Source organism: Sparus aurata, chromosome 3 (assembly GCF_900880675.1).
Source record: "Sparus aurata chromosome 3, fSpaAur1.1, whole genome shotgun sequence".
NCBI lineage: Eukaryota > Metazoa > Chordata > Actinopteri > Spariformes > Sparidae > Sparus > Sparus aurata.
This window is the reverse complement of record NC_044189.1, coordinates 27,485,753-27,499,847: the sequence shown is the minus strand read 5'-3', so window position 1 is coordinate 27,499,847 and position 14,095 is coordinate 27,485,753. Positions and strand designations below refer to the sequence as shown.

General features: G+C 41.3%; 1 protein-coding gene across 2 annotated transcripts in view; it reads left to right on the top strand.

Moving 5' to 3' along the window:
* The window catches only part of trappc9 (trafficking protein particle complex subunit 9), a 257,722-nt gene that overhangs the window by 46,078 nt on the left and 197,549 nt on the right, over positions 1-14,095 (top strand). For both annotated transcript variants that reach the window (XM_030412357.1, XM_030412356.1), the window contains one exon: positions 2,142-2,227. In XM_030412357.1, the coding sequence (XP_030268217.1) occupies positions 2,142-2,227 (86 nt within the window). The remainder of the gene's footprint in view (positions 1-2,141; positions 2,228-14,095) is intronic.

Below are 14,095 nucleotides of genomic sequence, written 5' to 3'. Positions count from 1 at the left end.
GTTTGAATGCATTCCCTCCTGCTCTGGGGTTGCATCATTACACATGGATGATTTTTGCTTCAGTGCCCCGGCATAGTGTGCATGTATTATTCAGTATGAAAGATTAATGTTGCTGATAGTTTTACAGAATTTTTCTCTGTAGGATGCAGAAACACCAGTAAATGTCTTTGGTTCTGTTTTAGGTCAATAAAACATAATTTTCACAGCACATGAGAGACAGATTGACAAAATAATTTGATGTTTAAAAAAACAAACACAAGCGATGTTTAACTTACAACGCAGCCATGATTGACTCAAAACATGTCTTATTGCTTCATACGATGAGGTTGTAAAGAGCTGCAGCCTTTGCAGATATGCGCAGAATCTCAATGGCCACCTAAGGAGTTAGCAATGAAGCAACACAAATAAGATGGCAGCAATCCACTTTGTTTTTCTATTTTCCATTTTCTGAGGTGTATTTCACACTTAATTGGCTGGCTATGAGAGCATACCTTTGAGCCAGACCTGGGGTTGTGTGGGGCTTTCAAGGTATTCATATCATAGATATCCTTCTTTTGACTGACTTAATTTCCCAAGGTGCATGGCTAGAGTTTGCCTTCTATAAATCCCTTTTCCTGCTAGGGTCTGAGCTCAGATTTTTAGCCCCTCTTTTGCAGGTCTATTAAGAGCAGCGGACTCTCCAAATGGACTAGAATATATTAAATTTAAAATGTAGATGGGTATGGCAACAGTGGGGCTAAAGCTTCTCAATCTAACAAACTCTTTCAACATCTCATTTAGGAATGATGGATACTGCGGCGCAGAGCTGTGATCTGTTCATATATTTTTTTTCTTCAAGTAAAACTAAGCTGTTTCAAAAAAATCCAAGTAGGAATTCAGGAAATCACTTAGTCCAGCTATTCTTTGAATACTTCTGAAATATCTGAACCTTAGAAAATAATTTGAGCAGAGCACCTATGATTCAATCTAAACCTGCCTTTTTCAGACTGTTTAATTAAGTTGTAACATAGTTTGATCCCTTTATCCCTGCTGTTAAATGAAAGCTCAATAGACTCTTCTCACTCTGTGAACTAAGAATGGATCATTGTAAAGGTGCTGACATGTTGGGCTGCCTTATTTGGTCACATTGCGGTTATTTTTTTGACATATATTGCAATATGATTCAGGATATGTGTGAATGATTGTTTTTGCACCACAATTTTTCATGTTCACTCACCAAGTATTACAATTTTGATGATGTGACATTTGTTGGTGCCTGCACACAGCAAATATGTTTCCTTTCATCTGGAGAACAAGATTTGTAGGCCTGTACCAGCTCTAAATCATGCTGGTGACAGGTTTAGCATTCGGTCAAATTTGATTTTTTTCTCACTATGTGTTAAATGTATACACACTACATTGCCCATAGTATGTGTGCACCTATATATTTAAGCCTTGTGTGATTACTGAACATTATTTTCCTAAACCATGGCTGCTGTAATAATCTCGCCACTTCTGAACAGACATCCCAGAAGATTTTTTAAACCTGGCTGCAGGCCCTGTGTGATAGAAACACAGACTGATTCATTTGAATTAAGCTCATGCATCTTTTCACTCCAACTGGACTTGTGGATGATATTTCAAGTGACATGTAGTCGCTTGAGCAGTGTGCAGTGTTTTTGTGAACTTTGGATTGAGCAAGGTTAGCTGTTCTCCCCTGCTTCTAGACTTTATGCTAAGCTAAGGTAACTAGCTGCTGGCTGTAGCTTCATACTCAATGCACACATATGAGCTTGGTTATATTGATCTTTGTATCTAACTCCCATTAAGAAAGCAAAGTGTAGTTTCAAAATGTCCAACTAGTCCTTTAAAGAAGCCTGGTGCAGTTTAACTGAAATGTAAAACAAAATGGATGAGCTTTTAGGCATTCTGTGATTATTCGGTTTGGTTCGACAAAAATAAAAAAATAATCGGGGGACTGTTGTATATTCCATTAGACTTTGTTTTTATTTACATAATCTAGCACTGAGTGTTGCCTTTGATCTTTAATACCAGTGGGGACTAATGGTTTTTCATTTTTCTCAGCTCATTAGTTACGAATGGGTTTTAATACCACTGATAACTTATTCTAATGTATTTATGTCCTCTTTCTCTTTTCCCAGACTTCCAGTGGGTTCAGGGAGATGTTTGTGAAGTGCAGCTCATGGTCTACAACCCCATGCCTTATGAACTTCGTGTGGAGAACATGGTCAGTGAAAATGAGTACACCCAAATGTCAACATGCTTTAAAGGCGCATTCATACATTATACTCATAATTTATACTTTATTTTATACTAGGTAAATCTTTTTTTGGAATTTCTAACAACAGCTATGTGAAAACAGGAAGTTGCTGACATGCTTTTCTCGCACTAGTAACACAACAGACCTTCCGCATCCACCTATCAATTGCAACAGGGCAAGTGGAAATGCTTTGTAATGATCCTTGATTGTCTAATTTAGGGCCACTAAAAGCTTTTTTGACAGTTTAATACTGTAATGATTGTATGAGATGATGAGAACTCCTCTCATTCCTGACAGTAAGAAAACATCACTAGGGAAAGACACACCCCCTGTAGTGCCATTACTTTTATAGTTTCACACACCATCCTGTCAGACCAAATAGGTTCTATATTGAGGTAAGAAAAAGACTGTTTGAGCTCCTATTCCCAGTAAAATAAAGTTTGAAAAAGCCGTCAGACATCAGGGAGTCCAGTCTAATTGTATTGTCTAATAGCTGCCAGTTGACTGCAGCTTCTTCAGTTCTGAACATTTCCTAATTGAAGGACCGCCGACGGTATTGCAAACCTTCACCTTTGAAACATCCATTTCTTACTTCTTTACTCTGCTCACCATTATCATTCCTTTTCAAACACACAAATGTACACTAGTTGAGACACTTTTTCAGGTTCAAGGGTGCAAAAAATTACCAAATAAATTGCAGTTGTTCATGCTCACTGCTGTGTCTGTTAATGAATGAAACTATTTAAGACAACCTTGAAATGCAAAGCAATCATGAGGCTCAATAAAAGGCCAACAGGGATAGGCCTACCTTCAGCTGCTATATAGCAGCGGCACACACTGCATTGCACGCAATGTACTACCTGTCAAAAGAGATGTTGCCTGTAATTATTTGGAAAGTCGAGAACAAATTGCCGTGAAAGTTTAACGGCAGAGTGTGAACGGAGACAGTGGCCTCTAAATTGTGGCAGCTGTCTCAGAGCTGATGCCAAATCTACTTGGACAGTCCTTGCTGGTTGATTTAGTCGCCCTGCATCGTCTGATAACAGCACATGCTGTTACAGACACAGGAAATGCAGGCGACTTCCAGGTTGGAGCATCTGGAAAGGGTTTAAACTGGAGGAGGACTCGCCAGCCAGTTGTCTCTGGGGGTGTATTTGTGTGTGTTAAGCTCCAGTGACGCAAATCTTACTAGATCACAGTGTGGCTGCGGCAGAGAAAAGTGTTTTATCCTTCTAGATTTTCAGAGACTAGTTGACTTTAATCGTTGAAACAAATTATTCAGAAATTAACAAGGACTATTCAAAAAGTAGTTGATACTCACTTAATCATTTAAATCATTTGTCTCACCATCTAAGCATTTGCCTTTGCCAGCTTCTCAAATCTGAGGATTAGTTGTTGAATGCTTTGGTAACTTTAAAGGAGAACTTCGGTCGATTTAAACATGCAGCTTCATTGCTCAAGCTACCCTTGACTTGCGAGTACCGAAGACGCGAACAAATTTGGTCCAGCCATTACAGAGCTCCGCGAACGGAGATGTAGCATTGAACGCTAACTGCATGGGGTCAGAACTTCACGCTGTGTTTTAAGCATCTTAACATGCTCCACATCTCACACCAGAAGTTATGCAACATCAGCAGACACCTTAGCACACAGCACTGTAGCGTGTATGACTCAAACTGAATAAAAAAGTAGTTAAAACAGTGTGTTTGTGCAAGCAGCTACTTACCTGTTTGTTGACATCCGTGTGTTCCGGTAGCTAGACCAAACTAGTCAATCCGTCGAGCGTGCACTTACTCCCTCACTGGCGGAGACGGAAACGTAATCCAGCATTTTCGTGTTTATGTTCATAATGTACATGTCCATGTTACAGCCTGTCATGAGCCATGAGCCTTACAATAGCCTGTTAAGCCTGTTAAGTGCACACTCGATGGATACGCTAGTTTGGTCTAGCTACCGGAAGACGCGGATGTCAACAAACAGGTAAGTAGCTGCTTGCACAAACACACTATTTTAACTACTTTTTTATTCATTTTGACTCATACATGCTACAGTGCTGTGTGCTAAGGTGTCTGCTGATGTTGCATAACTTCTGGTGTGAGATGTGGAGCATGTTAAGATGCTTAAAACACAGCGTGAAGTTCTGACCCCATGCTGTTAGCGTTCAATGCTACATCTCCGTTCACGGAGCTCTGTATTGGCTGGACCAAATTTGTTTGCGTCTTCGGTACTCGCAAGTCAAGGGTAGCTTGAGCAATGAAGCTGCATGTTTAAATCGACCGAAGTTCTCCTTTAATATCTTTTGGTTTTGGAACACTGGACCAATGCAAAGATGTCACCATGGATATTTTCCACAATGGAGTCTCCAATCCCACCATCATTCCTAAGATTTTACCTGTGTTTAGTAATATGATGTGTTTAAAGTATGCTACAAATAGAGATCAAATATAGCTTGCAAGTTTCACAGTACAAAAGTAGATAACCATAAACACATAAATGAAGTGAAGGTCCTCAATTGTCAGTGATTCATATTGTCATCCGATGAGCAAGAAGGTTAACCCAAATGCAAGAGACAGCAGGCAGGCAGGTAGAGTAGATGCAGAACTGTTTTCCAAAATAAGGGAACAGGTTAACTCAACAGCAGAAAGAGGCAAACACGACAGGCGACTCGACAAAGATTGAACTAATGGCTGGACTTAAATATAAACTAGCCTAACAAAAAAGGATGAGGTGTGCAGATAGGGAGAGTCTGAGAAACACAGGTGAGGAGAATGAGTAGAGGAAATGACAGTAGGGAAGGAGCTGATAAGCTGAGAAAACCACTGATAACATGGCAGGTCTAATGAGGCTGATGCAAGACAGGTGTAGTGTGAAAACAAGGCTGTGGAGGGGCACAGGAACACAAGAACACAGGTGGGAAACAACACTGGGGCTGTCGAATAGTGCTTTACTAACCACTTTTTCTTAACCTTGATGGAATACGTCATGAGGTCAAGGAAAGGAGAGAGGAGAATTCAAAAGGTCTTCTTAGGAAAAGACAGCTGCTGTGCAGAGAGAATCCAACTGCACTTACATTATGTTACGTAATTCAGCCATATGACGGCAGATGCTTTTGCTGTGGGTCTGTTGTTGTTAAACTACAATTTGTAGAGGGACTAATAAAAATGCATCATAGAAAATTCAAACATTCTCATTGTGCTTTTTAATCAAGGCTATGTGAGACAACCAGGTGAAATATATTGCTTCATTTAGGGTGCTGGGGAGACTGTAGCAGCACTTAAAACAATGCTTCATAAAACCATCTACTGATTTAAAAACTGTGTGATATAGACTCGCAGAAAAAAAGAGAGGGATGTTGACGAGCGGATAGACTATGATGACAGCAAGTTGACATGATCATGAAACTATTCAACATCAGTATCCTTACTGTGCTGCAGAATTATAAACTATGCGATGAAGTGTTGAGAGTACCATCTTTAGTCCCACAGCATCAAGGCACTGTCTCTTTCTCTTCATCTCATTGCAAATTGAATGCCATTTTTTGGTATGTTGCTGTGGCATACAGCTTAGCTGTTTGCTGTATTGTATGTCCTCAAATTACAGTAGAATCATTGTGTAAAAATATTTGTTGAAATCATGCAAGATAGGCATAACTTGTCAAGCAAGCCACTATTACAGTATCATTTTCTTAAATTTCAAGTGAACTTGATTAAGAACTCCTGGATAAAAAACACCTCATGTTGCTTATTCGTTCTGATTATGATTTGATTACAAGTCTGTGCATGTAATAGCCACACAATTAATTTATTTACATTTTTGATTGTGCTTTGAAGTTGTTGGGGCTGATACAGTCCGGATTATTCATGTGAAAAGTTAATCGTTTGTTTTTGTGAATGTCTGAGGCCTTGGAAAAATTGATATCAGAGGTTTGCCAGCAAGAATAAATCTGCATTATTTTCTCACATTTATAAACACAGCTATTGTCAAAGAAATGTAACCAAAAAGCTCTTATTTATTATGATGATACAGGTTAGTTGCAGCCAAGTCCCTAATGATATAGCTAATATGGCTATTACTATATTACTAATGAATTTGGTTTTTTTGATTTTTACGAAAATATTTCGTTGATATGATAAAAAAAATAACACAAATATTTAGGTTGTGCATTGGCACTGCCCTCACAATTCGATTCCATTACGATTCACAAGGTAACGATTCGATTCAATTCGATTCTACGATGCATTGCGATGCATCAAAATTCTACTGCACACAACAAGGCAAACTTTTCATCAGTCATGAGGCAATTCAAGCAGTCAGATATTGAACAACAGATTTTATTGGCTGCTATGTGTGTATTATCACTCTCCTGTTTCCCCAGGTGTTCCCCTGTTAATCCAAACCCGCGGACAGTTTATAATCATATGGATGCTGTTATAATGTATAGTGATTGAGATCCTGACCCACAAAACATCCTGGAAAGTGACGAAGTTAAGTTTTTCGTGTTAAATTACATAATTATACATAATCACCATCAGTAAACAGGACGCTGTCTGACTCTGTCACTCGCGGGGACGGACGCTATTTTCTGGGGGAAAGTTCCCTGAAGCCTCGGTCAGGAGAGCTGACGGTCGCAGTGATTTATTTTCGTCACAAACACTCGGTGAGTTAACGTTTTATGCCGGTGACAGACGCTGTTTTTTGAGCAAAAATGTGAGGAAGAGTCGGGAAGACAGACGGAGGACAGACAGGAGGACAGACGCTTCTCCACGTACAGCTGTGGTATTTGTTTTCCTCATATAAGGTGCCAAAGACAGTTACAGTTACTACGTTACTGTTGTTCGGTCCTGTAACGTTGCTTTGTGGGACATTTCTGTATTTAGTTGAGGCAAGGACCTGTGCAGTTATCAGACTGCACGACCGACACGCCCCCGCTCCGCGCCTCCGGATTATCCGTTCACACTGGGACGGCTCATCAATAATACGGCCCTGATACTACCTCCAGAGGCGGATCAGCGCCGGAGCGAAAGTTCTCCCCCTCTCCGCACCTGAAACTTTCACACAGAGGAGGGTGCGGAGAATTGGCGTTGGATCCCCGCATGCAAACGGCAGTGTGAAAGAGGCTACTGTTGTTGTTATGCTAGCTAGTGCTGCTGCTTAGCATGTAGCTACAGGCTGCGCATGTCATTGCAACGTTGCATCGTTTCGGAAATGCCCCCAGAAGTACCGTATTGACCCGAATATAGGACGACCCTGATTATAAGACGACCCCTCTTTTCAAGACTTAAGAAAAAGACTCTGATAACCAAAATTCGTGTCTCAATAACAAACTCACATACCCTCCTGTCAGTCTCTTGGAAGCGGCCGCTTAGAGGACCACGATAAGCTTTTCTCTTACTGTTAGCGTTTTCAGACGATCTTTTTGGACCCGCCATCTTCGGACGTTGGCGTTACACTCCGTAACTCCATATTTCTTGGCTGGCTGACAGTTGTTTGGCGCCTCCGCTGCACAGATCTCCATTATCTTAAAATCAGCATCATAGCTCCGCCTCAGATGTCTGTTAACTTGCCACACTTGATCCACTTTGCTCCGTAAAATCACCGCGTCTCTCTATTTTTCATCTCCTGTCACATCTTCTCCGCTGTGATTCACAGATAACCCGAGCCACAGTGTCAGTGACGTCTCTACAATAAGCTGGCGCCCTCTGCTGTTGTGGTCGTGTAGCGACCCAGACAACTATCAGCATGTGTCAACGGTTAGACCCCGATTATAAGACGACCCCAATCACATAATTTTCATCGAAAAAAACCTCGTCCTATATTCGAGTCAATACGGTAATTGAAACTTCACAACTTTATTGTCCACTCAAGGCCAGAAAATAAACAGTGACATAATCGATTATGGCACGTTGCCGCATCGATGCTGAATCGTGCATGCCCCGCATTGCGATGCATCGCTGAATCGATTATTGTTGACACCACTACAAATATTTTGTGTGACCTGGTAAAAGTCAATCATGCACTCTATGAATCTAGTAACTCCATCCTTTTTGGCATAAACAGAAGTCCATCTCTCACCTCTGGTTGTCCAGAGTGGGTAACAAGCCCTCTCACTCACAGGTGACATCAAAACACCCCAGTTCTGGCTTCTTGGCAGATCAATATTTAAAGGAGTCATCACCCGGAAATCGCAATACATCGTGACCTCCAGCATTAAAACTCAGGTCTTACATGTAAAACATGAGTGTGAAAAGTAAGAAGGAAAAAAAAAAAAAGATTTTACCATTCAGAGACATCCTGCTGTAAACGTGTCTCTTCCACCGTCTCTGCCTCTTCACTCTCCCATTCGGGTTCCGACTCCGGCTCGTACATAAATGCCTGAATTCCGTAAGGTTTGTCATTTAGTGTGTGCGCCATGACAGGGGGCTGTTTATGTTTTGGAGTCTGTGTGCATGCATGCTCGCCCCCCATTCCGGCTCTGTCCTTCCTGTGGCCAATCAACGCACGCCTCATTACATATTAATACAATGCACATCCAGACCTGTCAAAACCTCGCGCATAATCTCCCGTGAGAAAGTCACGGTATGAAAAAGTGTCAGAACAAGCTCTATGTTTGATTTTTAAAAAAAAAAAATTTCTAATAAGTTTTAAGAATTTATCCAAAGCGATCCAAGAGGGACTGGATATGTAAAAAACCAGGTAATGACTCCTTTAAAGATCGGCAGAGTCTGGCCCCAACATATGTAGCTGAAATTCTGCCTCCATATAAGCCTGTTCTCAGGCCCTCAGGTAATCATACTTTGCCATCAGGGCCCCTTCTCTTTGAAATGACATACATGAGGTGATAATAATTAGTAACTTCCTTAAAGTCACATCTTTTTTTTTTCTTTTTTTTTTTATTTGTGAAATTATGTGAAAGACAAGGTGACCTGGGGGACAAGTACATCACACCACAAGGATCAACAAATACAGACAGTGGACATACAGTACAGATAACAACAGAAAACAACATAGAGTTATGATGATATGTATATAGGTAGTATAGGTGCGTGCGTGCATTTGTGCGTGTGTGCGTGTACATGCGTGCAAGTGGCTGAGAGGTATATAGTAAGGTATTATAAACATATGTAATATGTCATAGATAGATGATACAATAAATAAGTGAATGAAGTTAAAAGTATAGATAAGAAGAGAAGAAGGAGGAGGAAAGAAAAAGTGAAAGAAAAAAAAATAATAATAAATTCGTTAAATAAATAGTAATAGTATGCAACATGATATGAGATATATTATCATAGTACAGTGTCATATAATTTAACCTAATATAATTAGATCATTTGAGATAAGATAAGACAGTATAAACATCTTAAGATGTAAAGTCACATCTTAAGAAACAGTTATATTGTTGCTGTTATCTAAAGTTGTCTTCTTTTAGCATTAGCATTCGCTTGTGTGCGGGACAGCAGGAAGTCAGAAGGAGTCCAATGAGAAATCTCTGCAGACCCAAACTTTTAAAAGCCTAAGACCTTCTTGGCGTACACATTATGAGAGATTTAAGTGTCATCTGAAGTTCAGGGAGTTACAATACTGCTGCGAGTTGAAACAGTCAAACAGGCAAGGTCAGATAGTAATGACGATGTCATTAGATGTCTTCCCCACCCGAAGGTGAATCGATCAGTTCACAGGTGGATGCTGAAGCCCTTCACAGCTCCATGGCAGCTGGGAACCTCAGGTGGTGTTGTAGAGTCATGTAGGTAGTGACAGACAGGGTGACGCAAGCTGCCAAAAGCTCCTCTGTACCCCTGACAAAGTGACTGCCGTTAGACCTGAACAACCATCCATCCGCTGTACATAAACCAGCTCTCTGAAACACACTGGGAAACAAACACACACAAGGTCGCTTTTCCATCTTCCGTCATCAAGGTGACCCTGTAGTTTGGCAAGACAAGCCCTCTTTCTCAGTCACCACACGACTTCAGCACTAATACCCTGCTTTGCTTTGTGCTTTATTGATTTTCTATTAAAGTAGTGCTTTTTACCACAACCCCCACCCCCACAGCCTCATTTTCAGAGGGGTCACCGCCATATGCTCCAGCCAATGTCTTTCATGTTAGTTTAGCTGAGTTATTTGCTAAACTAACACACACACACACACACACACACACACACACACACACACACACACACACACACTACACACACTAGGGTGGCAACAATGAGAAAACCCCCAAAATAGGACTGGTTTAGCATGTAGAGGTCATTTCAAGTTTCTCCCTCTTGATCTTTTTGGCTGGTTTTCTACTAGTGCTGGTTTTGGCCAGATTCATTATCACTACTGGCAGTATGAGGCGATTCCTTAACCCTACAGAATTTGCACAGGCTGTCCAACTCCTCCAGGATGGCACATTCACATGTGCCGTTAAAAGGAGATTTAATGTGTCTCCCAGCACAAACTCCAGAACATCGAGGAGATTTCAGGAGACAGGCAGTTACTCTAGGAGAGCTGGACAGGACCGTAGAAGGACCAGTATCTGCTCCTCTGTGCAAGGAGGAACAGGTTGAGCACTGCCTGTGCCCTACAGAATGACCTCCAGCAGGCCACTGATATGAATGTCTCTGCCCAATCAATCAGAAACAGACTTCATGAGGGTGGCCTGAGGGCGCAACGTCCTGTAGCCGGCCCTGTGCTCACCGCCCAGCCCACAGGTTTGGTGGTGGGTCAGTTATGGTCTGGGGAGGCATATCCATGGAGGGACGCACAGACCTCTACTGGCTAGAAAATGGCAGTCTGACTGCCATTAGGTATTGGGATGAAATCCTTGAACTTATTGTCAGACCCCACGCTGGTGCAGTAGGTCCTGGGCTCCCCCTTATGCACGACAATGCCCGGCCTCATGTGGCAAGTGTATGCAGGCAGTACCTGGAGGATGAAGGAATTGATACAATTGAATGGCCCTCACGATCACCTGACTTAAAGGGATATTCCGGTGTAAGTTTAATCCATGTTCTAACACACCGTGACACCGAGTAGGACCGCCCCCCTCGAGAGATAAAGTTTGCAGACCGCTAGCTTACGTAGTTTTAGCAACCTCAGAAACGACCGCACGACAACAATACATTGCAGTAAATGGGTCCAAGTATGAACGGCCATCAAAAAGCCACAAATAATGCTCAGAACAGCACCAAATTTCAGCAACGTTAGAAACAGGGTCCCAGCACATATTTCGAGGCATCAAACATTTGATATCGTTGCCGTATTTGTCGGAAAAGATAAACAAAACTCATCACCCGAGAACCCCTCAGCCCTGTGAGTCAATTACCGAGTGCAGTAGAGTCCCGCAGTAATGATCATCATTGAGCTGCGGAACTCTACTGCACTCGGTAATCGACTCACAGGGCTTCCCCACAACAAGGAAGGCTTCTCGGGTGGTGAGTTTTGTTTATCTTTTCCAACAAATACGGCAACAATATCAAATGTTTGATGCCTCGAACTATGTGCTGGGACCCTGTTTCTAATGTTGATGAAGTTTGGTGCTGTTCTGAGCATTATTTGTGGCTTTTTGATGGCCGTTTATACTTGGACCCATTTACTGCAATGTATTGTTGTCGTGCGGTCGTTTCTGAGGTTGCTAAAACTACGTAAGCTAGCGGTCTGCAAACTTTATCTCTCGAGGGGGGGTCCTACTCGGTGTCACGGTGTGTTAGAACATGGATTAAATTTACACCGGAATATCCCTTTAAACCCGATGGAACACCTCTGGGACATTGTGTTTCGGTCCATCAGGCGCTGCCAGGTTGCTCCTCAGACTTTACAGGAGCTCAGGGATACCCTTACACAGATCTGGGAGGACATCCCACAGGACACCATCCGTCGTCTCATTAGGAGCATGCCGCGACGTCAAGCATGCATACAAGCACGTGGGGGCCACACAAGATATTGAGAAGCATTTTGAGTTGCAGAAATTACATTTTGGCAAAATGGACTAGCCTGATTTTCGGGGTGTCTATACAATTAAGCCCTCTGTAGGCTGAAAACTTTTATTTCCATTAAAAGATGTGGCATCCTTTCGTTCCTAAGACATTGCCCTGTCCATATCTGTATAGATATCCAACATAATTTTTTTTCACATTGAGATCTGATTTGTTTTCAAAGTGTTCCTTTAATTTTTTTTGAGCAGTGTATATATATCATATTGTACGACTGGGAAAAGTGCAAAAAGGTGAGGTGGTGAAAGTTTGAGCCAAATCAGTACAAAGAGAAATGTCTGTCTTGGGAGATAGTATTTTCTTTATTGTTGCTGGCTTTCTCTGCATGACGTTTTTGTTGTATTACATGTGCAGTTATGTGCCAGAACAAAGAAATACTCATCAATAGTAATCATACCATTTTCATAGCAGTAGTGAAATCAAATCAAAACAAAAGGTTAACCGTGTACTGCCAGTGTTGCTGCCAATGAAGTCTCTGCTTACCAGCTCAAACAATGCTATCCACTTTGCACATGCTCTAATCGTTATTGTTAGTGAAACAGGCTAATTAACCTTTTCAAGGCTGAATGAAAATGAACTATTTCCAATAGGTTAACACTGATACCTTTGGTGTCCAATGACGGTGTGTATTGTCCTGAAGTGAAAGCAAGGAGAGTTTAAATCACAGCTGTTGTACCTCAGTGGCTCAGCTCTCCGGCAGCCTTCCCTCTAGTGAGGTAGTGTCTGCTGTTAGGGATTGATGCAGTCATTACGTCACCTCAGTCTGCCTCGTGCAACCAACCAGTGTGTATTGAGAATGTAAATACAGTTATTCTGGGGGGGCATGAGTCCAAAACACACATTCAGAAAGACTTTAAAGCCACATGCAGGTATTGTCTGACTGCTAATGAGGTAACTAGACACTGTGTATTTCTAATGCATGGTGATTTCTTTTATCACTGCCTATTGAAATTCTGCAGTCGACATCATAGCCAGCCGCTAAGCCGACAGACAGAAACAACAACAGACTGCAGAGATAGTTTTACATATGATAATTTATCAAATAACATTTCCAAGCATACTTTTAAAAACATGTAGTGTAAATACAGTCGAAAAACCCAGAGTTAAAATCACATACCTTTCATCAAATATCACAGAAATGTATCAGCAAGTGAAACTGGAATGTTAACTTTAGACAAAGAGACCATGGTTGTGGTTAAGCTTGGAGCCCAGAGTTCATATTGCTCTGAGCAGATAATGTTATACATGATGACTTTTCGTATTGATAGCAGCTTGGCTCCACTTTGGTCTGGACTAAAATACCTTAACAAAAGGATGAATTGCAGTGAAATTTCCTGCAAAAAAAAAAATAGGGTCCCTAGAGATCATTTCAAATCACTTTTCATGTAACACCATCATCAGGTTGAGTTGAGTCATTGAGGTTTTCCTGTTCTTTATGGCCAAATCTCTGCTAAACTAAGAACTTTTTTCTATCAGCCTCAATTGTGTTTTAAAGTGAATGCTAATAATTGGCCAATTTTAACAAATTTATCTGCAAAATACTCGCTCGTTTAACTGGCACGTTTGAGTATATTACAGTGCTGACTTAGCCTCACAGAACATGGCTCATGGTGGGGCATCTGATCCAGAAATTTACTCGAAAGACTTATCAGATACTAACACTGCACAGTGGTGCATAATACTTTGAGGCAGGTTTATACAACTCTGGAAAGTTATTGTGGCAGCATTATTTATGTATTCATTTTATCACAAAGCAGTAGAAATCCATGATTCACATAATCCTCTTGGAATTTATTCTTGTAGTTGTTTGATCGGTCACTGCAGCGCCTTATGTTGCATTCCAGCAAAGGTTGAGCA